The following is a 27,900-nucleotide window of genomic DNA, read 5'->3' on the forward strand; positions in this document are numbered from 1 at the left end:
GTTTTTAATGTGTTTTTAGAAATGACCATCATTAATATTTGTTGTTATGACATATATGTTATAGGTAAGTGTTTAACTATAAAACATTTAGGATATGTCTGTTTTTGTTCAAAAGTTCTTAGTTCATAGACTGTAAAGACCTCCAAACTAAATGAAAGTTAAATGTTTTCTGCAGATTTGCTACTCACAACTTCAGGTGCTCCTGCTGTAAGCAGAATTGGTTTCACTAGTTTTACCACTTTTCAAAATATGACACATAATTTATGTTAGAAACTGAAGAATTCAGCTTTGCAAATCTGGTTCAGTACTCTACTAGACTATGGTATATCATTGTATAGATGACCTATTCAAAGGCAAAGAAACCTGTTTCCTGTTAGTGTAGAAACAAGTCTGGTAAACAAAAGAGAAATTGTTTATGGCTTTTGTTGGAATTGTACCTTTTTTTTTTTTTTTAGCAACTGTATCGGAAAAAACCTGGAATGACAATGTCCTGTGCCAGATTACCTCAGAATATTTCCAAAAATAGATACAGAGATATTTCGCCTTGTAAGTATCTTATTGTCTCTGTTAAATTTAATCTTTTAAACATAACTTTACTAAAACATTATTTCTTTTAAATTTTTTTAGATGATGCCACACGGGTCATTTTAAAAGGTAATGAAGACTACATCAATGCGAACTATATAAATGTAAGTTTATTCTTATTATGCCTTTGCCATTTGGAAAAATACGAGCCACTATGAACTTTGAGGTTCTTTTTGTTAAAATCCTGACCTGGATAGAATATTAAAACTTTCAGCTATGAAAAATATTATTGAAGTAATATTAAAGAAAATATTTTGGTACTTGTGTATTAATACAGGTAGAGCAGTGGAATGGAATAGTCCAGTTCATAAATAGACTTAGATACTAGAATTTTGTTTATGGTAGAGGTGGCCTTTTAGATCATTGGAGATAAAACAGACTATCCAGTGAATGGGTGGTTGGGTCAACTGTCTAGAACAGGAGCCCCCAACCCCTGGGCCATGGACCGGTAATCGTCTAGGTTGCATGCTCATTATGAAAATCTAATGCCTGATGATCTGTGGTGGAACAGTTTCATCCTGTAACCATCCCCACCTCCCACCCTCCCAACCCCACTCCATGGAAAAATTGTCTTCCAAGAAACCAGTCCCTGGTGCCAAAAAGGTTGGGGACCACTAGTCTAGAATACGTCATTGTAAAGAGGCATTTTTTTGTCTTACCTGGAAAAAAAAATTACTATTTTTTTCTTAACTCTGTAATTAGAAAATTTCAAATGTACAAAATTAAAGCAAACCGTAAAATCAACCTTCATGTACACATCACTCAGTTTCAGCACTTGTCAACTCATGACAAACTTGGTTTCACCTTTACCAGGTTCTTTTGACGCAGATCTTTATATCATATCGTTCATCTATAAATACTTTACTCACTCTTGATACCAACATATATTTCAAATATATCAAAATGTAATTTTTAAAGTGGAATTATGAAATTACTTGAAGGAAATATGTGAAAATTGTTTAAAATCTCAAGGGGAGGTTTTTTAAGCTTAGATACATGTCTAAGCTTAAAGAGATGAATTTGACAAGGTAAAATTTGTTATTTTTGGTATGCTTGAAAACTACTAAAATCAAATGACAAATGGAATTTTTTAAATACCAGAAAAAGCTTATTTAATATACAAAGAGCTTCATAAATGAATAAGAAAAGTAAGCCTCGGCAACATATTGAGACCCCATTTCTCGAATAAAAATAAAAATATAAAAATATAAAAATTAGCAGTCATGGTGGTGCATGCCTGTTGTCCCAGCTACTCAGGAGACTGAGGTGGGAGAATTGCTTGAGCCTGAGAGGTTGAGGCTGCAGTGAGCCATGATCATATGACTGTCACTGGGTGACAGAACAAGACCCGTCTAAAAAAAAAAAAAAGAACAATGAAAATAATGGATGAAGGACATGCAAAAACAATTCATAGAAAAGGAAATTATGCAAAAGACATTTTTAATAGTCATTTTTAAATTTATACAAAAGTAGAGAGAATAGTATAAAAGAGTCCCCCCATACCTCTTACCCAGTTTCAAGAGCTATCAACTAGTGGCCAATCTTAGCTAAATACTAACCTCCAAATTATTTTTAAGCCCAAATATATCACTGTATGTGTCAGTTGAGTTAATTCTCACCATTCGATGTTGTCATGCTCTAGAAAGTCTTCGTACATGCTAAATTAGAGACTATTTAATCATTGCTTCTAGGGAAAATACAGGGTTAGGTTCCCCCAGGCCAAAAGTCACAACATTTTAATTAGCTGATCAATACATACTGTTGTTTCTGTTTAAAGACACTTTATTTAATATATATTGCTGATTCATTAACATTTAACTCATAGTCAACAGCACTATAACTCATGCCTCAAGGAAGCTTATCTAACACACATATTTTCTCCATGAGGTATATCACATCCTTCTTGCACTTAGAAACACTAGTCAGCACTTTAAAACTACACTTGGGGGCCAGTTTTAAACAGCAAAATCACCAGTAAAAAAACCCAAAAGGTGAAAAGTAAGGCACTACATAGAATGCAAAAAGGCCACTTGTTTACAGTATGAGAGCTAAAACAAAATGAGTTGGTTTGTTTGATCTCACCTGGAAATGTGCATGTCTTCAGATGACTCAAATTTTTCACTGCTCTAAGTATGTCTACTAGATGACCAAGAAATCCCTGCAACTGTTGTGAGGGTTATGAATAAATTTTAGCAAGTAGTCAAATTTGCAAATAGAGAATCCTTGATGGAGGATTAGCTACTTAGGAATATATCTCTGATAAGGCCTTTTTTTTTTTTTTCGGTAGCAAAACCACAATACTATTTTAACACTTAGAAAAATAATATCAGAGTTAAATGAAAAATACATGCAGTTTACAAAAAGAAAAGTGCAAATGAAAACTTCAAGGAATTACTATTTCACCTGAGATTGAAAGAGCAAAAGTTTGATAATACTACATGTAGGTCCACATCCTTTATGTGAAACCTTAGGTTAAATATACTATGGGGCCAGGCGCAGTAGCGCATTCCTGTAATCCCAGCACTAAAGAGAGGCATAAGCTGGAGGATAGCTTCAGCCCAGGAGTTTGAGACCTGCCTAGGCAACATAGGAAGACCTCATTCTCCACATAAAGGGGCAGTGAGTGGGAGGGTGTAGAAAAATATGCTTTGGGATTCCGAATTTTTGGAATTTTGAAAGGATATTTAGTACATATACTATAATAAGTAGCATCGCTGGCAGGCTATGGGACAAGTGCTCCATAATCAATATATCTGAATAGTTAACAGCAAACTATAGATATTCTCCCTAAGTAAGACTAATAAAGAGTGCAAATAGTCTTAGGTCAGTTCAGGTGAGATTTTGCTGTCAAACGAGCACAGATTGGGGCAAGTTTACAGAAATAAAAAACATGAGAGCCTTAAATCTGCATTAAATATTTTCTTGTATATTTATACAGTAGAGCCATTTAAAAGAATGAAATTTTATTTACTCATCAAACATGATCTTGAAGATGAAGTAAAAAAGACAAATAAGCAGAACAACATTATATATATAGTATACTACCATTTTTAAGCAACAGTTTTACAGAAAAGTGGGAAGTTGCATATATGTTTATATGTTGTATATAGAATATCCCTGAGAAGGCTATATGACAAACAGAAAAAGATTACCTTCCTGGCTGCAAACTAGAAGCTGAAATGGGAGAAGAGACTTTCTTTATTCACTCTTTGTTATTCTTTGAATTGTCATGTGCATATATCACCTTTTTAAAAAAAAATTTAATCTCAAAATGTAGTAGGATAATGACTGATGACTCAACTTTCCCAAATACTATCTTACCTCTTTCTGAAAATTATAAATTTAAAATATTCTGATACCCTCTAAAGTTATTTTATATGTAAAAATTCAAGCTAAAACCAATGGCAGAATTTTTGTTCCTCACAAATTTTACCAATAAACTATTTACAGATAAGTATTTTTTATTTCTTTACCAAGTCTCTGCCTCTGAAACAAAATTCTATGTTAAGCTGCTTTTAAAAATCATAATAGGCCAGGTGTGGCTCACACCTGTAATCTCAGCACTTTGGGAGGCCAAAGCAGGAGGATTGCTTGAGCCCAGGAAAATATTTAAATTCTTATTTCCACTAATTAAAAGATAAATACATATAACTGTTGAACATTGCCATGAAATTTCTTCTACAGATAAAATAAGAAATTGTTAATAAAGATTTGTTTTACTGACGGCAGTTTATTGAGGTTAGTTGTATTCACTATAACAGTTAGTGGATGATTTTCATATTCCTGATCACTGTAAAAAGTAATGCAAAACATTTTATTTTCATGCCCTTTTCTTTTTAGATGGAAATTCCTTCTTCCAGCATTATAAATCAGTACATTGCTTGTCAAGGGCCATTACCACACACTTGTACAGATTTTTGGCAGATGACTTGGGAACAAGGCTCCTCTATGGTTGTAATGTTGACCACACAAGTTGAACGTGGCAGAGTAAGTCATAGTTGAATCTTACACATTGCTTGGACTTTTTTCAAATTATACTGCACATATGTAGTCAAAATATTCATATTTATTTAAGCCTTTGTAACCTTTAATCTTCTTTTCTTGTGGTTTCTTGTTTTAAATCATCATGGTTAAGTGCATAAAACTGTGACTAACACATAAATAAATGTGACATAAGTGTTAGCCATTACTGTCATTGTTATTTAAAGGGATTAATATACATTTGTTAAGGGTCTTGTGTCTAACGTATATACAGAACTCTTTACAACTCTACAGTAAAATAAATAATGCAATTTAAAAATGGGCAATGGATCTGAATAGACAGTTCTCCAAAGAAGATATACAAATGGCTAAGAAGCACAAGAAAAGGTGCTCCACATCATTATCAGGGAGATGCAGATCAAAACCTTAATGAGACTTTATATCCTAGAGGATGGCTAAAATAAAAAGGACGCATAAAAACAAGTTCTAGGGATGATATGGAAAAAACAGAACCCTCCTATGGTGGGTTTGTAAAACCATCCAGCCATTTTGGAAAACAGTCTTGTAGTTCCTCAAAAAGTTAAACGTCGAGTTGGTATAACTTAGTACTTCCATTCCTAAATCCAAAAGAGTTGAAAAGGTCTGTCCACACAAAAATTTGTACATGAGCATTCATAACAGCATTATTGATAATGGCCAAAATGTAGAAACAACTCAAATATACAAATAAAATGTGGTATAGTCTTATGGTTGGATATTATTTGGCAATAAAAAGGAACGAAGTAGTGATACATACTACAGCATGGGTAAACCTGGAAAACACTTAGCATAGTGAAAGAGGTCAAAAAGACCACATATTGTATGATTGCATTTATACGAAATGTCCAGGATAGGCAACTCTGTAGAGACATGAAGTAGATCAGTGGTGGTCTAGATCTGGGGTAAGGATGGGGGAACGGATGAGGAAGAATGAACAATGACTACTAATTGGTATAGGGTTTATTTTGGGTGTAATGGGAATGTTCTAAAAGGGATTGTGGTGATGGTTGCACAGTTCTGTGAATATACTGAAAACTATTGTATACATTAAACGAGTGAACGGTATGGTATATGAATTACTTGTCATTACAGCTGTTTTAAAAAATCTTAAGATTTAATGAGGATTTTTGCTGTCGCAAAATATAGCCAGATTACTTACTATTAAAAAGGGAAAAAAGTGACAAAGAAAAAATGTCGGCTGGGCGCAGTGGCTCACACCTGTAATCCCAGCACTTTGGGAGACGGAGGCAGGTGGATCACCTGAGGTCAGGAGTTCAAGACCAGCCTGACCAATATGGTGAAACCCCGTCTCTACTAAAAATACAAAATTAGCCAGGCTTGGTGGCACATGCCTGTAATCCCAGCTACTTGGGAGGCTGAGGCAGGAGAATCGCTTGAACCCAGGAGGCAGAGGTTGCAGTGAGCCAAGATCGTGCTATTGCACTCTAGCCTGGGCAACAAGAGCAAAACTCCATTGCAAAAAAAAAAAAACACTAGTCAGCAGATCGAGATGAAATTTATTAAATTTTTCTTGTAACTTTTCTATGTTTGAAATTTATTAAAAAAACATTTTTAAAAATTTGAGAACATGAATCCATATGTATATAATTTTATTTATTTATTATTTATTTATATCAATATCAGGTTAAATGTCACCAATATTGGCCAGAACCCACAGGCAGTTCATCTTATGGATGCTACCAAGTTACCTGCCACTCTGAAGAAGGAAACACTGCCTATATCTTCAGGAAGATGACACTATTTAACCAAGAGGTAAGAAGGCAGGATATCTGTTCATTAGAACTGTTGTGTTCAAGGTAAAGACTGAAAGCTGAAAATGTTTTTAGTTTGAGTATTGGTTGCTAGGAAATACTATAAGAATTATTGAATTATTTATCTGCTTTAATGGGGTACTTTGGAATTTTATTAAGAGTATTATCCTATTCTATTATAAGATTAATGTTTTTCTTTAGTTTCTATGACTAAATATGAATGGTCAGTGAAAAAGTAGTCTGGTAAATAATACTACTGTTACTACTTTGCCTATTCAGAACAGCTGTTTAGATATGTTTCATTATAAAAAAGCTTTTACTCCAAGTAGTATCAGTACAGTATTTGGGTGTGTCTATGGAAATGGAAAAAACAATTGAAAGCTATTAAATTATTTTCCTTTTTTAAAAGAGTAGAGGAGAGCAACTTCACAGTCCCCTACATATTAAGAAGGAAAAGGTTGTAACCAGGACCTTCTGACAGCAGATGGGGTGTAGATTTCTAATTGTCAGCTCTTAATTTTGCCTGAGTCAGTCCTCTTGGCTTCAAATGAAACTGATAAATAAATGATGGCTCAGTATCCCAATTGGAAGATGTATGTAGAGAGCATCATGCTGCCAGTTCTGTCAGGCTGCTAGAGACAGTGCACCCTACTTTCTCTGCCTGCAGCTAGCTATCCCCCTGCCACCATCTTTGGTTTTGAAAGGGACTAAAAGAAGGAAGTAACTGCTAGAGAAGAGCAAATAGCCCAAGCTATGAGTGCCCAGGACTATCCCATCAATGGTCAAGGCTTTGGAAATGAGAACTCCCCTCCAGCCCCAAGAGCATGATTAAAGGAAACCAGAGAGACAGAGTCTTACTGACGAAAAGGGAAGAAGCCAGAAGTTGTGCTGATTTATAGAAAAGGAATCTGGCATTGAATAAAGCTAAAATTACAAGAATTTTAAAATTTCAAAATTTTATGGGCTAGAGTCCATCAGAATGAATTTAGGGTTTGGGGACATATACTGTGTAGCTCATGGTCTAATGTAACAGGTCAAGCCAATACGATATTTCTTCATTTTCTCAAATAGATAATGAAAGATAGGCTACGTATGTTTATATAAAATAATGTCTATCTTTAGCATAGTCTCTATTATACTCCACCTGTAGATTATCCATGACAGTTTTATATACCATAGTGGCTTTTCTTTACACACCCTGAGTACATTAGAACTAAGACATGAGTTAGTTTCTAAAGTTTGAGCCAAACATAATTGGGAAAATAAGTTCGCTCCCATAAATACATACATACATGGATGGATTAATGATAGCAGATACTACCTCAAGTCTTGAATACCTTTTACTTTTACTTTTCAGGAAGCTCTCTTTAGTGTAAATGGCAATAACCATAGTTATAATTATAGTGTTGAATGACGATGGCAACCATTTATTGAGTATATGGTGCCAAGTAGTTGATGGGGTGATTTACAGGTCCTCTCATGGAGTCTTTTTAGCATAAGACTGATCCTTTAAAGTATAGATGTTATTTCATTTTTCAGTTGAAGGAAATTATTTTCTGAAACACTGAATGCTGTAACTGGCAGAGTCAAGATTTGAACCAAGATGTATCTAAACCCAATACTCTTACTGTCTCCATTATACCAACCTTGGCTCTCCAAAAAGAATTAATCCCACTGATTTGACTTTGTGTTTTTATTAACTCCAATTTTTAATATACATTTATCTTGAGATTTTATTTTTCTGATTTCCATAATTTCATCTGCATTGTGTGAGGATTAGGTCAGCTTTGTTCACAAAAAATGTTTTTTACTTTACCATTTTTGCTCACCCAAGAATTCATTAGTTTTTTTTAAGCATTTCTCTGGGTCTTAATTTGTTTCTACCTATGTACTTGATTATCATCTTTAAAATACTTCACACATATAGAAATTGAGTTATAAAAAGAGTAGTAATGTAATTAGCCATACTTAAATGGATACAACTATTTCTATAAAACAGTTTCTTTCCTTTTTGTTGAAATTTTGCATTTTAATGAGTTTATACATAACTTTTGGTGGAGAAGAGGAGTGGTTGGTTTTGCTTTCCTTCTAAAATTCCAATGACATGAATATATTTTAAAGATAATGTCATAGTACCAACAGGTTCATATTCCTGCTGTGCAATAACAGACGAATACACTGAGACAGCAGGGATGCAGCAGATAAAGAGTTTAATGATCGCAGGGTACCGAGCAAGGAGATGGGAGGAGACCCTCAAATCATCTCCCCGAGGAGATGAGATCTGGGATGGGGTTTTTAAGGGGATGGTGGAGAGCAAGGGGCTGGGAAATTAAGATCGTTGATTGGTTGGGATAAGGTGGATGAAATCATCAGGAGGTGCATTCTTTGGTGAGTTAGCTTACCTCAGGGTCCTTTAGACCAACTGAGTCAGTAGTTTCATCAGTATGCAGGACCCAAAAGAATGTCTCAAAGGGGAAATCTAACATTTCATAATGTCCCAAGTTGTTATCTGTAGAGCAGTTAAGGGGAACTATAATCTTGTAATGGGTCTGTGGGATTCTGAGGCAACAGGCACCAACCAACTATGAGGACGCAGGTCAGAGAGCAGCTGACCTAGTGATCAATGCTTAGTGTGCTGCAAGCTGTGTTTAGTTTTCTATCTCCCCCTCCCTTCTTTCCTGATGAATTTTATGAGGTTTGTAGGGACAATTTCAATAATACATAAGTCAAGGTGCATAATTTTTCATTTGTTCTTAGAAAAATGAAAGTCGTCCACTCACTCAGATCCAGTACATAGCCTGGCCTGACCATGGAGTCCCTGATGATTCGAGTGACTTTCTAGATTTTGTTTGTCATGTACGAAACAAGAGGGCTGGCAAGGAAGAACCCGTTGTTGTCCATTGCAGGTATTCTGTTTTCCGTCTTTTATGAATGTATAGCTGAACAGATACGTCATTTTTAAAAGAGAGTACATATTTTGTCCTTATGGTGTTATTGTCACTGTAATAATTAGAACTCAAAGCTATGCTCTGAAGGTAGGAGGCAAAGGATATGTTCTAACATATGATTGGCAGTAACTTTATCATAAGATATAAAAATAATACTGATTGCACTGATTCTTAGATGCTCCTCCTTTTCATATTTTGACACCTCTGAAATTGGTCTTAACAATTTACAGTAGATTTGATGAAATACAGTACTGTGGGCTGTCTTAGTCCATTTGTGCTATGTAACAAAATATTCGAGACTGGGTAATTTAAAAGGAACAGAAATGTATTTCTTATACTTCTGGAGGCTGGGAAGTTCAAGATCAGGGTACACACAGGTTCTCATGAGGGTCTAATGAGGACTGCTCTCTGCTTCCATTATGGCACTTTGTTGTGTCATTCTCTGGACGGGATGAATACTGTTTCCCCACATGCTAGAAGGGACAGAAGGGGTGAACCCACTCTCTGAAGTCCTTTTATATAAGCGCTTTAATCCCATCAGCCCTCATGACTTAATCACCTCCAAAAGGTCCCACCTGTTCTTTTTTTTCAGTCGGAGTCTTATACTGTCACACAGGCTGGAGTGCAATGGCATGATCACAGCTCACTGTAACCTCTGCCTCCCAGGTTCAAGTGATCCTCCTGCCTCAGCCCCCGGAGTAGCTAGAGGTACAGGTGTACCACCAAGCCTGGCTAATTTTTGTATTTTTTTGTAAAGATGGGTTTTTGCCATGCTGCCCAGGCTGATCTCGAACTTCTGGGCTCAAGGGATCCACCTACTTCGGCCTCACAAAGTGTTGGGATTACAGGCATGAGCCACCGTGCCTCACCAGTTCCACCTCCTAATATTCACATTGGTGATTAAGTTTTAACATAGGAATTTTATGGGACACATTCAGACAACGGCTTAAGCATTAGGTTACAGCCTAATATTTAGATTCCCTTCCTTCTTCCTTGCCTGTGGCTCCTCTTAGGACATTCATTGAGTACTCCTACCTCTCTTGAAGTGACCCTACCAAAGGCTATGCTACTTCTAAAAGCTTTAAGTAAACAGCAGGCTACTCTTTCTTTCTTCGAGACCCAAGTCCCCTTCTGCCCTCAAAGGGCCAAATACAGTGACTTCAGTCTTTACTGCTACTGATCCAGAGATTAGGAGACAGTTGTTCCCTCCCTATTACGGCCACCTTTGTTAAGTGATTTATTCAGAGGATATCTTGAGGTATCTCTTTATACTTAGACTTTCCAACACACTTTAAGAGTAGAGTTTCAAATCTTCAAAACAGATGATAGACCAAAATTTGAGAGGTAAAGTAGCAAGAATGGTGAAACACCATTTTATATCCCAAGTCCCTGATAACTACTGCATTCGTGTTCACAGATTAGAAGTTAAAAAGTTGTTCTTGGCTATCCCAGTGGTAAAGTTTAATTTAAAATCAGACCGGGAGTGGTGGCTCATGCCTGGAATCCCAGCATTCTGGGAGGCTGAGGTGGGCAGATCACCTGAGGTCAGGAGTTCGAGACCAGCCTGACAAACATGGTGAAACCCTGTGTCTACTAAAAATACAAAAAAAATTAGCCAGGTGTGGTGGTACACGTCTGTAATCCCAGCTACTCGAGAGGCTGAGGCAGGAGAATTGCTTGAGCCCAGGAAGTAGAGGTTGCAGTGAGCCGAGATCACACCACTGCACTCCAGCCTGGGCGTGAGCGAGATTCCGTCTCAAAAAAAAAAAAGATATATTTGAGTTTAAAATATTGTTGTCTTTTGTGCATTCATTGATGGTTTATTATTGTCATTCTATCATTTTGCATTTTAAGGAGTTGCTCCAGTAAGCTTCTATTCCTTGTTCAGATTTTAAAAACTTAAATTTAACTCCTTTAAAATAGTATTTTTCCAACTAACGTGGTAGATGGAAGATACAGAACAAGTAATTGAGTCAGTGCATTTTTTTTCTGTTTTCAAAATATTCTGTGTTTGGCTTACTACTTTTATAATTAAAATATTAAAATGATATTGTTCTTCTGTGTTATAACTCAGTTTTATGCACAAAAGCCACAAGTAGTTTAACAGAATAGTATCGGTAAGATCTTGCCTATATTTGTCTTTTTTAGTGCTGGAATCGGAAGAACTGGGGTTCTTATTACTATGGAAACAGCCATGTGTCTCATTGAATGCAATCAGCCAGTTTATCCACTAGATATTGTAAGAACAATGAGAGATCAGCGAGCCATGATGATCCAAACACCTGTGAGTACTGTACTTCATATACAAGTGTATATTCTTAACATGATGATTTTTGTTGCCAATGCATATTCTAAATCATATTTTTATCCTTTTTTATCTTTTCAATTCCTTGCCATGGTCAAATAACCTCTAGCACAGGGGTAAGCAAACTACTGCCCACTAGTCAAATCTGGCCTGCCACTTGTTTTTGTAAATAAAATTTTAGTGGAACACAGCCATGCTCATTTATCTATGCCTGCTTTGATATTATAGCTGCAGAGTGTAGAAGTTGCAACAGTACCATATGGACTGCTATTTCTAAAATATTTAATATCTGGCCTTTTACAGAAAAAGTTTTGCTAACATGCAAGTTGCCTGGCATATTAAATCTTGAGTGCTTAAACAGGCACAGAGGAACTTGCTTTGTATTATTTAGTCAAGCTGAATGCTGAGAATGATAGTATCCCTGAACTGGAGAATCTTGATAGACCTGCTTTCTGTGAAATAGCTGTGGTGAAATTGTTTTTCTTTTTACATAAAAACTTGCATTGCAGCGGCCGGGCACGGTAGGTAGCTCACGCCTGTAATCCCAACACTTTGGGAGGCCGAGGCGGGCGGATCACGAGGTCAGGAGATCGAGACCATCCTGGCTAACACAGTGAAACCCCGTCTCTACTAAAAATGCAAAAAAATTAGCCGGGCATGGTGGTGGGCGCCTGTAGTCCCAGCTACTCAGGAGGCTGAGGCAGGAGAATGGCGTGAACCCGGGAGGCGGAGCTTGCAGTGAGCCGAGATTGCGCCACTGTACTCCAGCCTGGGTGACAGAGTGCGACTCAGTCTCAAAAAAAACAACAATAAAAAAAAGAACTTACGTTGCAACAACAAAAATTACAGAAATTAAGGTACTTTTTAGTGCATTCTACACTGAGTATTAATTATGCTTCAGGAGCCAAAAGAAGAATCATGGAATTTTAGGTTAAAATTATCTTTTGCACTGATTAAGACATTGTGAAATAACAGCATTGTTGGTGGAATAGGTTACTTGAAGGAAATTGACCTATGTGATCCAGTAAGTGCCTATAATTTTTTTGTTTTTGTTTTGTGAGACAAGAGTCTCACTCTGTTGCCTAGGCTGGTATGCAATGGTGTGATCATAACTCACTGCAGCCTCAGCCTCCCAAGCTTAAGCAATCCTCCCACCTCAGCTGGGACTACAGGCATGAGCCACCACATCAGGCTAATTTTTTTATTTTTTGTAGAGAGGGGATCTCACTATGTTGCTTAGGCTGGTCTTGAACTCCTGGGTTCAAGCTGTCCTGCCACCTCAGCCTCCCAAAGTGTTGGGATTACAGGCATGAGTCACCATGCTCAGCTTGGTTTTTAATTACAGAAAATTTCAGACATAGACAATATAATAAATATCATGTTTATACTCAGATCCCACATTTGCCATATTGTTTCATCTGTATAGCTGTTCACTTTCCCTGTATTTGAAGCAAATCCTAGATATCATATAATTTTGTTCATAATATTTTAGTGTATATCTCTAAAAGATAAGGATTGATTTTCCTTTTAAATAAAACCGCAGTACAATTATCAAGAAATGTAATCAATTTCTTTTTTTTTTTTTTTTTTGAGACGGAGTCTCACTTTGTCGCCCAGGCTGGAGTGCAGTGGTGCGATCTCAGCTCACTGCAAGCTCCGCCTCCCGGGATCATGCCATTCTCCTGCCTCAGCCTCCTGAGTAGCTGGGACTGCAGGCACCCGCCACCATGCCCTGCTAATTTTTTGTATTTTTAGTAGAGACGGGGTTTCACCATGTTAGCCAGGATGGTCTAGATCTCCTGACTTGGTGATCCACCCGCCTTGGCCTTCCAAAGTGCTGGGATTACAGGCGTGAGCCACCACACCCGGCCATCAATTTGTTAATATTATCAAATTGGCAGTATTTAAATTTCTAGTTGTTTACTAAAAACCGTCTTTTTAAATTTTATAACAGCTTTATTAAAATACAATTCACATACCATAAAATTCAGCCGCTTAAAGTATACAATTCAGTGGGTTTTGTGTATTACAGAGGCTTGCAGCTATCGCTACTATATAACTTTTATTTTTATTTTATTTCTTATTTTTTTGAGACAGAGTTTCGCTCCTGTTGCCCAGGCTGGAGTGCAATGGCATGATCTCAGCTCGCCGCAACCTCCGCCTTCCGGGTTCAAGCGATTCTCCTGCCTCAGCCTCCCGAGTAGCTGGGATTACAGGCACCCGCAACCACGCCCAGCTAATTTTTGTATTTTTAGTAGACACAGGGTCTCTCCATGTTGACTAGGCTGGTCTTGAACTCCTGACCTCAGGTGATCCACCCGCCTTGGCCTCTCAAAGTGCTGGGATTACAGGCATGAGCCACCAGGCCTGGCTATATAATTTTTAAAACATCTTCATTCCCCGCCACCCCCACCCCCAAAAAACCCCAAGCTCATTAACAATTATTCCCATTTCCCCTCATACCCTCTCTAACCTCCCCCAACCTCCAATCTAGGCAATCACCAATCTACTTTCTTTCTCCATAGAGTTGCCCATTCTGGACCTTTTATATGAATGAGATCATACAGTTTGGTCTTTTCTAACTGGCTTCTTTTAAGTAGCATATTTAAAGGTTTATCTGTACTGCAGTATGTATTATTACTTTATTCCTTTTTCTTGTTCAATAATATTTCATTGTGTATATTTTTACCACATTTTGTTCATCCGTTAATCTGTTGATGGACATTTATTTGGTTTGTATCCACTTTTTGGTTATTATGAGTAATGCTGCCATGAATTTTTATGTGAACATACGTTTTCATTTATCTTGGGTATACCCAGGAGTGGAATTGCCAGGTCATGTTTTCATTCTGTTTAACCTTTTGAGGAACGGCCAGTTGTTTCCAAAATTTCTGTACCATTTTGCAGTTCCTCTAGCAGTGTATGAGGCTTCTGTTTTCTTCACATCATCATCAACACGTGTTACTGTCTTTTTTATTTTAGCCATCCTGCTGGGTATGAAGTAGTATCTCACTGTGAATTTGTTGTGCATTTCCCTGATAACTAATTGTATTAGTCTGTTTTCACACTGCTACAAATAAACACTTGAGACTGGGTAATTTATAAAGAAAAGAGGCTTAATTGACTCACAGTTCCCAAGGCTGTACAGGAAGCATGGCTGGGAGGCCTCAGGAAACTTACAATCATGGTGGAAGGCAAAGGGGAAGCAAGCAGGTCTTCACATGGCCGGCGGGAGAGAGACAGAGAAAGAAGCAGGAGGTGCTGCATACTTTCAGACAACCATGTCTTGTAGAGAACCCTATCACGAGAACAGAAAGGGGGAGGTCTGCCCCCATTATTCAGTCACCTCCCACAAGGCTTCTCCTCCAACACTGGGAATTACTATTTGACATGAGATTTGGGTGAGGACACACAGCTATACCATATCACTAATGATGTTAAGCATCTTTACATGTGATAATTAGCTATTTATTTGTATATATTTTTTGGAGAACTGTTCAAATCTTTTGCCTGTTTTTGAATTTGGCCGTCATTTTATTGGCGAGTTGTAAGTATTTTTTTTGTTTTCTGGATAAAAGTTTCTGATCAGATCTGTGGTTTGCAAATATTTGCTTCCATTTTCTCTTTCTGTTTTCTTGATTATAGTAGTTGATGCACAGAAGTTTTGAATTTGGTGAAGTCTAGCTTATCTGTTTTTCCTTTATCACTTTTGCTTTTGGTATCATAGATGAGAAATTATTACCTAACCCATAAATGAGTCTACAAGTTTTATAGTTTTAGCTCTTGCATTTAGCATTGATCCATTTTGAGCTAATTATTGTGTGTGGTTTCAGGTAGGGTTCCAACTTAACTCTTTTGCATGTGGTTACCCACTTGTCCCAGCACCATTTGTTAAAATGACTGTTCTTTCCCATTGAATTGTCTCAGGGCTCTTGTCAAAAATCAGTTGAGCACAAATATAAGGGTTTATTTCTAGACTTTCAATTCTATTCCATTGATTTGTATCTCTGTTCCTATGCTAGTACTACACTGTCATCATTACTGTAGCTTTGTTGTAAAATTTAAAATCAGGAAATGTAAATCCGTAACTCTTTTTCATTTTCCAGCTTGATTTAGCTATTCTATGCCCCTTGCATTTTCATATGAATTTTGAATAAGTTTATTCTTTCTGAAAAAATTAAAAAAAAAACCAGCAACCAGAATGTTCATAGGGATTGGGTTGAATCTCTAGATCAAATTGGGAAGTATTGTCATAATAGTGATATTACATCTTGCAAAGCATGAACACAGGATGGTCTTTCTGTTTATTTAGGTATTCTTTAATTTTAATTGTAGTTTTCAGCATGCAAGTCTTGCGTTTATTTAAATTTATTCCTCAGTATTTTAGTATGTTTTGGTGCTATGGAATTGGTAATGTTTTGGTAAATGGAATTGTTTACTTTATTAACCAATAGTTTTGTGTGTGAGAGAGTGAATTTCTTAGGATTTTCTTTTGACAAGATCATGTCATCATGTCATTTGCAAATAGATATGTTACTTCTTTCCAATCTAGATGCCTCTTTCCTTTTTCTTTGTCTTTCTTGTATAAGTATCCCGGATAGAACCTCCAGTACAATGTTGAATAGAAGTGATGAGACCAGAACACTTGTCTTCTTCCTAATCTTAGAGGGAAAGTTTTTAGATTTTCACTAATTATCATATTAGCCATGGATTGTTTATAAATGCCCTTTATCAAGTTGAAGAAGATCCCTTTGTTACTTGTTCATTGAGTGTTTTCATCCTGAAAGTGTGTTCAGTTTTGTTAAGTGCTTTTCCTGCATCTGAGATATCATGTGGTTTTTGGTCTTTTATTCTATTGAGGTGGTATATGACATTGATTTTTAGATGTTAAATTGACCTTGCATTCCTGAGATAAATCTCACTTGGACATAGTATGTAATGCTTTTTATATGTTGCCTGATTTGATGTGCTAGCATTTTCTTGAGGTCTTATATCTATATTCTTACATAATAGGATTTTTAAAAAGATTTTAATTATGGCAAAATACACATAACATAAAATTTACCAGCTCAACCATTTTTAAGTATACAGTTTAGCAGTGTTAAGTATACTTACATTTTTTTGCAACCAATTTGCAATTTCTTGCAAAACCAAAACTCTATATCCATTAAAAAAAACTCCCCATTTTCTCCTCCCCTGAGCCCTTGGTAACCACTATTCTACTTTCTGTTTCTATGAGTTTGACTACTCTAGATACTTTACGTAAGTAAATTCATGTATTTGTCTTTTTCTGACTGGCTTATTTCACTTAGATTAATAACCTTAAGATTCATCCAAGTTGTAGCGTAAGTCAGAATTTCCTTCCTTTCTAAGGGTGAACATACCACATTTTCTTTATTCATTTATCTATCAGTGGACAGGGTTGCTTTTGCCTTTTGCCTATTGTGAATAATGCTGCTAAGAATATGGGTGTATAAAGATCTCTTTGAGACCTTGCTTTCATTTCTTTCAGGTATATACCTAGAAGAGGAATTCCTGGATCATAGCACACATGGGCTTTTGGTTTTGTTTTTATAATTTGTTTAAAATCAGAATTCAGATATAGTCTACACATTTGGATTGGTTTATATGTCTCTTAAATCTCTTTTAATTGAAAGCTTCCTCCTTCATTTCTTGTTTTTTTTTTTTTTTTTTTTTTTTTTGGTAATTTACTTGATAAACGAATCAGGTTGTTTGCAACATATTTCTGACGGCGTGACTTTTGCCAGTTTACATCCTCAAGGTGGTGTTCTCTGTGTTTCCTAAAAGTGGTACATGTATGGCTTGAGCATCTTAGGTCATATATTCTTTCTTCAAACCCACATAATGTCTGATTGTCTTTTTTTTGTGAAGTTAGCACCCTTGAGTAATCAATCTCTGCATTCATTAATTCATTGGATTTGCAAAATAATGATATTCTAATTCTATCATTCTGTCTTTATTAGCTGGACTACTTCTTTAAAGAGAAACTTCATATCTACTATTTGGTTAGCAAGTGGTATAGCATGTGTAGGAAAGGCAAGAAAAACATGTGATTCTTTCCCTTTATCTATAAGCTTTCAATATAATGAATCATTTACTAGCTTCCTCCAAGGGTGATGACTTAAATTTATTTGGGTATTATTTTGAAATCAAGGATTTAAACATAGTTGATGTATTTCAGCCCATTGTAGTTTTTGTTGTTGTTTTGTTTTGTTTTGAAACGGAGTTTCGTTCTTGTTGCCCAGGCTGGAGTGCAATGGTGCAATCTTGGCTCACTGCAACCTCCGCCTCCCAGGTTCAAGCAATTCTCCTGCCTCGGCCTCCCAAGTAGCTGGGATTGCAGGCGCCTGCAACCAGGCCTGGCTCATTTTGTTTTTAGTAGAGATGGGGTTTCTCCATGTTGGTCAGGCTCATCTTGAACTTCTGACCTCAGGTGATCCACCCGCCTCAACCTCCCAAAGTGCTGGGATTACAGGAGTGATCCACCGTGCCTAGCCTGTAGTTATTTTTCTTAATGATATCCAGATTGTCCTATTTTTGGCCAGTGGGAGCCTGTTCACCTTGGCTTCTGAGTCCTTTTGTCAAGACCCTGGTAACTTTGATAGCTTTGTTACTATCAGAAAATATATCCAGGCCCAGCTTATACATCTTGTGCCCCTGATTTAGAATCAGTAGTTTCTCCAAGAAGCCCGGTTCTTTTTATTGAGAAACTATTTTAGGCACCAACCTCTGGGCACTAAGGACTTTTATTTGCTTGGGTTAATTTTTGTCTCTCAAAATGATAAATTGCACAACCAGTAAAATACATTTATCATAGGTTAATGCTTATGCTTCCAATACAAATTCAGGACCACAGTGTTTTTACTTAGCCTCTTTTACATCTTTAACAAGAATACTGGTTCTTTACAATATTAGCAATGAAAGACTTAGAATATCACAAATACTCCACATTACACAACTGTTTCAGAATAACAACACTACCACTATAAACAGTATGGCTAATGAAAAGAGTTTTCCTTTTTTTCACAGCTCTTTTTGCCCTTTGAGTATATTCTCCCACAGTATGCAGTCAAATTACTGAGGTGTTTGTTTGTTTGTTTGTTTGCAGTATTTTTGAGACAGAGTCTTGCTCTGTTGCCAGGCTGGTTTGCAGTAGTGTGATCACCACTCATCGCAGCCTCAACCTCCTTGGCTCAAATGTTCCTCCCATCTCCACCTCCCAAGTATCTTAGGACTACAGGCACACACCACAGCACCCACCCAATTTTTTCTTCTTTTTTTGTAGACACAGGGTCTTGCTGTGTTGCCCATGCTGGTCTTGAATTCCTGGCCACAAGTGATGCTTCCACCTTGGCCTACGAAAGTGCTGGTATTACAGGCATGAGCCACCATGGCCAGCCAAATTACTGTTTTAAAGTCCCTTCAGGGATGGGTGCGGTGGCTCACGCCTGTAATCTCAGCACTTTAGGAGGCCAATGCAGGCAAGGATCACCTGAGGTCAGGAGTTCAAGACCAGTCTGGCCAACATGGTGAAAGCCTGTCTCTACGAAAGTACAAAAATTAGCCGGGCATGATGGCAGGTGCCTGTAATCCCAGCTACTCTGGAGGCTGAGGCGGGAGACTCTCTTGAACCCGGGAGGAGGAGGTTGCAGTAAGTCAAGATTGAGCCATTAAACTCTAGCCTGGGTGACAGAGTGAGACTCCGTCTCAAAAAAAATGTCCCTTCAAATAGCTCTCCTCTATATGGTTGTCATCAACTAGATACACACATTGATTAGTTTCATGATATTGTCAATTCTTAGGGATTTTAAGATTTTTATAATTATATGCTATATTTACATTATTCCAAAGTATAAATCTAAAAAGGAAGGTATATTTAACGAAGTCTAGTCTCTGTCCCTCTCCTGCTCCCATTTCCCTCCATCCCTTTGTAAGAAACTATTTTTATTTATTTTATTTTTATTTATTTATTTTTTTTTTGAGACGGAGTCTCGCTCTGTTGCCCAGGCTGGAGCACAGTGGCGCGATCTCGGCTCACTGCAAGCTCTGCCTCCCAGGTTCACGCCATTCTCCTGCCTCAGCCTCCTGAGTAGCTGGGACTACAGGCACCCACTACCACGCCCGGCTAATTTTTTTTTGTATTTTTAGTAGAGACGGGGTTTCACCGTGTTAGCCAGGATGGTCTCGATCTCCTGACCTCGTGATCCACCCGCCTTGGCCTCCCAAAGTGCTGGGATTACAGGCGTGAGCCACCGCACCCGGCCAAGAAACTATTTTTAAAATAATTTATTCATCCATTGCTTTTTTTTTCTTAACATACACCGAGATAGATATTTGTATTTTCTTCCCTTTCTTTTATAAAGGTAATATAATATATTATACGTACTTTACCTACCTTGCTTTTTTTACTTAATAAAATAACCTGGAATCATTCTCTAGTAGTTTGTAGACTTTTATCCCTTTTCTTCCCAACTAGCTAGTATTCCATTTTGAGAATGTACAGTAGTCACCTGGTCCCTATTGATGGCAATTAAATTGTTTCCACCTTTTCTGTTATAAATAATTAGGCAATGAATAGCCTCGTTTGTGAATATGTGTTTTCAGTTTCTTTTTCTGGTTTATTTTTTGGATAGATTCTTAGAAGTGGGATTGCTGGGTGAAGAGGTAAATTAGGTTAATTTTGTTATATGCTGCCAAATTCCCCTTTATAGAGGCTGCAGTATTTTAACATCCCTACCAGCAACATATAAGTGAGTTTTGCCAACAAAATATATTGCCAAACTGTATTTTTTAACCAGTCTAGACTGTTAGTGAAAAATGGTATCTTTATGCAGTTTTATTTTGCATTTTTTAAGTAAGCAAGCCAAGTGAGATGTTTGTCTTTTTGGCGGGGAGAGGGGACGGTTTTCTGACTTTTCTGATCAGTTCTGTTTTTTATATTTTATTTTTCAGAGTCAGTACAGATTTGTATGTGAAGCTATTTTGAAAGTTTATGAAGAAGGCTTTGTTAAACCCTTAACAACATCATCAAATAAATAAGAAAGCAAAAAGATCTGGGATATGTGTTGGAAAACTGCTTTCCCTTATGTTCACTGTGCCATAATGCTGCTCGCAGGAAATGGCATTTTACAAAAAAAAAATGAAGAACTCAAAAAAACTTTGAAAACTTCAGCACTGTTGCACTTTATGTTTTAAAAAATGTCACTCTTTCAAAATCTATAACTCATGTATTTGAAGACTGTTTCATGCTTTGCTCCGAACAAATAGTAAATAACTGAGTATGTTCAGGGTAATTTATGAAATTTTGTGGTGGTGCCATGCAATCCCCTTTTGGTAGAATTGCCACAAACAAGGCTCAAAATTCTCATCATCTCTGTTATACACCTGTATCATGAAAGCAAAAAGAAGTAAACATCAGGAGTCAGCTCTGGTCTTTTGCAGTGGTTTGCATACTTACTATACTGATTACCAGATTTTATTTTTAAAATTTTAGCAATATCATTCTTAATATTAGCCAATACACTGCCTATGGATGCAGCACATTTTTCCCTGCACACCCCCTGTAGAGACCTGCCTGCTGCTCAGAAGAAGAAAGATGGAATTTGCTGTTCCCAGGAAATGCTGCACATTGTCCATTTACCAGCATCTTATAGAAAATATAAATATGAATCTACAAATTCTCTTGGATTTCATAATGTAACATATTTATCATAAGGTTGGCTTATTCCAAATCATGTGATTTCACATACTTGATGTAAAGGAATGCATGCATTGTGTCTTAACCCCTTAAGTGCCTTGAGACGTCCTTGTATGTCTAACGAAAAGGCACTCATTTGACCCCACTAGGAGGTATATATGTATATTGTACATTCGTATATTTTTATGCATTTTGAATAAGTTCACATTTTAAAAAACAGCTATATTGAGTGTTATACAGTCAAAGAAGGGTAAGGAAATTCTGTTTCTTACTCAGTACTTGTGATTTGCTATAAGAAGCAAAGATAATTTGTGTTCTACTGAGTGCACACTGCTGCTATGGAATTGTTCAAAATCTGCACATTCCTTTACTTGAGGGGCTGAGGGGTTACAGTTTAGCAGCTCAACTTTAAAAGATGCTTTATGCTTCAAATTTCATATTTATTTCATCCCTAACTTTAGGAAGACATCTAACATGCAAATTAATGTTAAACATATTGATAATCTAAGCTAAAGTTAGAGCAAATAATTGTGATTTATTCATATCCATAACTAAAATATTATTCTTTAGCACTCATTTCAGTTAATATCAAGCTTTGTTCACATTGATATATTGATTGGGATTCTTCAAACAAAGAATGAAACATTATTGACTTATTTCTAAGTGTAATAACTCAATAACTAAATTGAGAATTTTCTTGTTTTTTGTGTACAATTAAATTATTCCATTTTATATATACTTATTAAGTTATAAGCATGTTAATAAGGAGACTTTTGACTGTCCAGCCTAATGGAGGATCTGATTCCCATTAAGGATATGGGAATTCCCATATTTTCCTCTTCAGGTTTTTTTGTTTTTAAGTCTACAGAGAGATAGAACTTTAACATTGCCCAGTTTGATAAAAGTGAAAATTTGCTCACCTATACAAATGTTATTTTACACAATTATTTTATGTGGATTGCGGTTTTAAAAGATTCATTTCCTAGAAGTTTCTGAATATTTCTGTAAGATCTTGATAAAGTTTAGAGTCAAATGGCAGATATTTTGGAAAGCCATTTAGTATGAGGGGAAAAGTACACATTTTAAATCTTCGGTATAGTCTAAACGATGTCATTTCAAACATTCAAAACTCATAATAATAAATTTCAGGAAATCAAGCTCCTAAACATTAATAGCCAAGATACCAAATAAATTATCATATTAAACTATTTAAGTTTATTTAAAGAGAGAAGTAAACATAAACTTATGTCAAAGAGAAATTCTCTTAATCTATTTGCTGACTTCACAGTCAAAACAGTATAAGATAGTAAAGTAACTTATAATCTTATTTGATCATTCTGTTCTATAAACAGACAAATATAATTTAGGCTGCTATATGACATGATAAATTAAAAACTGAGAAAGTAAAATGATGTCGGGGTCTACACATTAAATAACTGTTTTGGCAGTTTTTCACCTGAATTTAAAAATAAAATTTGTCTGTTCTATCTGTATGGACAGAATATGACAACCATAGACCAAAAGATATCATTGTATAGATGTAAAGAGACAAAAGTCATGGTTGGCATGTTCTTTAATTTAGGGCCTTGTTTATACTTGTGAGTTTAATAATTTCTTGGCAATGAGCACTGCTGCCTTTTTAAATCATCAATGCCTGTCTTTAAATGCCAATCATTAGAAGTTTAGAATTACATTTAAATTTCTCGTATATGAATTTTTCATCTGGGAACTACCCACTGTCATCATTTTTATGTGCAGAAAAGATCCTTTTTGAAAACCATATTTATTGGGATCTTATTTAAATTTAAATTATCCTTTACAACTTCTTAAAATGAATATGCTAATAGATAAGACTTTATCCATTACATCTAAGAACTTTTTAACCTGTATATCAATCTAAATAGGTTTCTAGAAATAATCCTAGCTTTCATACACCATGTAGTTCTAGACTCCGTCCATATCAGTGTAACATTGTGTGATAAAATGCCAAATGTCTTGTATCTAAGCTACCCTCCCACTCTTCCAGCCACCCCTACCTCCCACCTTGACACCCGTAAGAAAGCAATGCTGACTTTTATTCTGACAAGTGGAAATCAATAGTGGTTAATCAAGTGGATTTTGTAAATGCTAAGAAGTGTTTGTGAAAACCTTCCCTTTCTGAGTTAGGATTGTTTTTTCATGTTCATTTCAGGTGTTTTATTGAGCATCTGATTTGTGTCAGCACCATGTAAATATGATGAGGAGTATTTGGAATAGACTTTACATTCGCCAGAAAATTGATAGTATTTGTTAAACCCATGCATCCATTCAAAATAGAGGCAGAGTAAACAGCCTAAGAAATGATTTCCTTTCTACAGTCTGCTAGGAGAAAGAGGTGATAGGGGAGTGGTTGATGACTTTAATCAAGAGTAAAGGGAACATTTATTATGTGAAATCTGACTTCAGTTGTGCAAAGGTATGTTAAGACATTAAGACAATTGCTGGAAGGTTTCAAATATGTGTACACACACATAGAGATACTTTTGTGTGTTTATTTATATGTATATTTCACAAAGGCTAATGCCCACAGAGGAAAATGATTATTTTAACTTCTGGGTTATCATCTGCTGGCAGGGTCTGATCAAGTCTAGAGTATTTAAGGAAAAGTCTCCTGTCTTCTATCTCCACTAGAAGTACTGCAGCTTGAGAGCTGAAAGGAACTTGAAAAATGTTATCCAGTCTTCACTTAGCCCATTTTTATCGGCATTAGGAAATAGGGTCCAGCAATGGTTATTGATTTAGCAGTCTGGTCTTATATGATCTGCTTTCTAATTATCTATCTAGTATTCCTATATTATACTGGAACTTCAATAAATTATAACCTATGTGAATATCATAAATTCTTGTGAATTTTTGTCTATTTCCAGTAGAGAAGCATACTCAGCCAATGTTTTCACTTAATAACTATGACAACCTTAAAGGATGTCACTTAAGTTAGAAAATAAGCAGGCTTAAGAAGTGATTCTAATTAGGACCCCCACTCAGTTTGCTAGTCATGCCTGCCTGACAGAACATAAGCTTTTGTAAAGTATTTAGACTGATACACATGCAGTATGAAAACATTATAGACTGCAGTTAGAAGACTAATTTTTTAAAAGCACTCAAAACATAGAACTAAGATTTAGAATATATGTCCATTTATAATGAAATAATTTATGTTCATAATGTGAACATGTAAGATAAGTAAATAAAGCATTACTTGTTTTATAATATCAGGAAGAGAGAAGGAAACATTAGTTTATAACAATGTGCTATTTAATATCTGTATTTTGAACATTTAAAATACTCTGATGGTAAGGTTGCCAAAGTAATTTTGAATTCATAAAAATTGTTTATACCACAATAATGTGGGATATGTTTACAGGCTCTTTTATTTTGTGGTAGTTACTTTATAGTTCAGATGAATTTGCATTTCAGTCACTTATAGTAAATAAAGTATAGTAAATATTTGTTGGAATAAAAATCTCAATGTAATAGGACATAGATAAATTATGCAACAGCCTGCTTTGATGAAAGCTGGTGCATTATGTGAGCTGCCACAGTTAATACTTTGTATTAACATTGCTTACTTCCCCCATTTGCTTCACCTATCTGACTACAATTGCTGGAATCATTCTTTTTGTGGTGCTTCCTCCAAGTGAAATAACTATGTTATTAAAACCTACTGGATCAATTTTATCAAATATCAGACTTACTGATCTCTTGGCAGAGATTTATTGGTGTCTCAGTGTGATCACAATACAAGTTGTAGCAACCATTTTATAAAACTCTTAGAGAATTATGTAGATAAAATGGAAATTACATAATCCTAAAACATTTTTGAGGGCTAATTGATAATAGATAATTTCAGCAATTTTATTAAGAACCCAGTAAATCCCTAATTTGTATGTTTTTTGTTCAACTTACCATGTCTGCAACCATTATATAGACTTCATTGATACTCAGCAATTACTACAGTGTGTCTTACAATGTTATAAAAAACAAACAGCAATCTCTGTTTCTGCCAGAAGTTAGATATTTTTTTACAGTCCTGATGAATTTGTTGTGAGTAGACACCACATAGTTATTTCTGTTTGCATATAAATTTGCTGCTATTTATTTGTATGTTTTTCTGCTGTAGTATGCTATTGATTTCTGAAGTTATAATCATAATTTTTATTTTAGTAATCCAAGCTAAATGGGCAACCAGAAGTAATATCTGCTAGGGTGCAATCCATCAGCATTGGTTCAGTGCATATACATAAGTAAACCAGTTTAAAAAATTTTTACTAAGCAAAAGGTAGTAGCAATATTGCTAGTTAAAGACTACCATTTTAGGGGAAAGTTCAAAGGTTTAACTTCCTGAAACCTTTTAAACTTTTCAGTGCAAGAATGAAAATGTTTGAAAGCCTTGTTAAGCTCATAAAAGTTTCAGTTAAACACTGTAGAGTTTCCTACCTTTGTTGTGTAAAGGATATAGAAAATATTTTTCTATGGACAGAAGGTTGAAACTGTTAACTTCTTTAATTTCATTGTTTAAAGGAGATAAAATGTTATTTGTATGTCTTTCATGCTGTAAAGAAAATGAATGTATCTTTCAAATGTCATTAGAATTATGGCTTGATTCTAAGGATACTCTATTTGTTTTAAAGTCTACACGGGATTGAAAAGAAAGGGAAGAGTATTACACTTCATTGTACAAAATGTAATTTTAGAAGAAAAACTAATTTTCATTATAAACAAGAGCAATCATTGAAGCATATTTCAGATATAATGTACATTCTTTTTCATTTTGCTTTGCCTCTAGAATAGAAACTTTTCAGAAAATTTGCACATACTGTTTGTAAGTATAAAATAATTGAATTCTAGACTTTTGGAGTGTGGAAGGGTGTTTGTGTGTGAAGGTAATAAATGTGTTGCTGCATGTGTTTACCATGGAGAACGTTTCCAGGCTTTGTCAAATGAGGACATTGTTGTGAGGGTGTGACTTTTGTGAAGCCAGAAAACTGTGCCTAAGATTCATTACAGTGAGTATGTGCAGAGGCCCCTGACCCAGTAAATGCTTTTTGCCTTTTTATTCCCAATGTCTTGGACAGTTAAGACAACTTGGCCCAACTCTGAATTGTAGCAGTGATGTCTTATATGCTTAAGAGTTTATATTAATTCAGCTGAACAAAAACTACATTTTAAACCACCTTTGTAGGTATGATTAATACGTGCAACAGCTTCTTTAAAAGGTAGTATTTATTATTTATCACTCATTAAACTTGACTCAGTGAGGACTTCATTATTTTTATTTCTCTTTCCACGACTCCAACTTTTTAAAAATCACTAATTTAACTCTTTGTTAAGTACTCAAGTACAAAGTGATCTCTTCTTTCATGAACTTTGCTATAACTGTTGAAAGGATTGGTGTCAGGCTCTCTCAACCCTGGGAGTTTCCAAAATTTAGCAAATATTACTTGTGATAAGCTTAAATGCCACATTGCTAAGTACAATTATTACCAGGAATCCGTCAAGGGGGAGATAGCCCTGCTCACACCCTTAGACCCAAACAGGTGCTGGTTCATGCTTTCTCCACAAATTGGCAGTTGGGTACTTCCCCACTGTCATCACAGTTGAGCTCATTTTAACATATATTCAAAGAAGCTTTTTAGTTTCTACTCCTGAATTGTAGTGTTCAAGTTATTTGCCTTCCTGGGTAAGAAAATTTTAACCCAAGTCTGGGATTCTCTGGCACCTGTCTTTTTCCCATCTTTCAATGAGTTGGCAAGATTAGGTCAAATTTCAATGCTAAATTTGATTTTTTGAATTTTAAATAGTAGCACTTTATTTCATGCTGACCACCAACTTAATTTATACATTTTAAAATAAAATTATCCTAGAAGTGTTGTAAACGTGGGAAAATTTTAATTAGTGTTGGAGGTCATTAGATTGGACCCAGGTTTAAATATAATGATCCCTTCATAGCTTATTTGATGTTTAAGAGCAACTTGTGTGATCTTAGCTTTGCAGGTTTTCTGTAATTTATGTAGCACAATAAAGGATACCCAGTTGACTGTGTTACTGGACTCTGAGTTCTCACAGCTAGTTTCATCTAAGCTTGGTTTATTGTCATTTCTTCTTTGGATTTTTTTTGTGCATCACATGAATACTTAGAAATCCATTTGTTTTCAGTGTAGTACCTAGGGTGAAGTAGATGCTGCACAAGTAAGTTTAAGGGAATAAAAGTCCCGACACTTTATATACATGTTGAGGGGCACGATTTAAGAGACTGAAACAGTTTACATTAAACTGTTTTTATTTTCTGCCAGTAGACTCTATCTGCTTAAAAAAATAAGAATTGTTCAACCCAGTGTTCTCCAGCATCAGGACATTACAGTTGTAATCTATGTTGTAATCTTTTCAAATAAGAAAAGCTACTCCTTATTCTCTACAGTGTAGGCTTAATTTTAGAACCGATAATTTACTATATCTGCATTATTGATATTTTTAAGTAGTAGTTTTAAAAATAATTATTTCTATGTGGAGGGT

General features: G+C 35.8%; 1 protein-coding gene across 10 annotated transcripts in view; it reads left to right on the forward strand.

Moving 5' to 3' along the window:
- PTPN4 (protein tyrosine phosphatase non-receptor type 4) overlaps positions 1-27,437 on the forward strand; it is a 247,054-nt gene extending 219,617 nt beyond the window's left edge. For all 10 annotated transcript variants that reach the window (XM_055108445.2, XM_055108444.2, XM_055108446.2 and 7 more), the window contains 7 exons: positions 456-546; positions 628-689; positions 4,426-4,572; positions 6,250-6,378; positions 9,135-9,283; positions 11,474-11,609; positions 20,604-27,437. In XM_055108445.2, coding sequence (XP_054964420.1) covers positions 456-546; positions 628-689; positions 4,426-4,572; positions 6,250-6,378; positions 9,135-9,283; positions 11,474-11,609; positions 20,604-20,690 — 801 coding nt within the window. In that variant the 3' untranslated portion in view covers positions 20,691-27,437. The remainder of the gene's footprint in view (positions 1-455; positions 547-627; positions 690-4,425; positions 4,573-6,249; positions 6,379-9,134; positions 9,284-11,473; positions 11,610-20,603) is intronic.
- The last annotated feature ends 463 nt before the right edge of the window (positions 27,438-27,900 follow it).

This window comes from Pan paniscus, chromosome 13, assembly GCF_029289425.2.
Source record: "Pan paniscus chromosome 13, NHGRI_mPanPan1-v2.0_pri, whole genome shotgun sequence".
Lineage (NCBI taxonomy): Eukaryota > Metazoa > Chordata > Mammalia > Primates > Hominidae > Pan > Pan paniscus.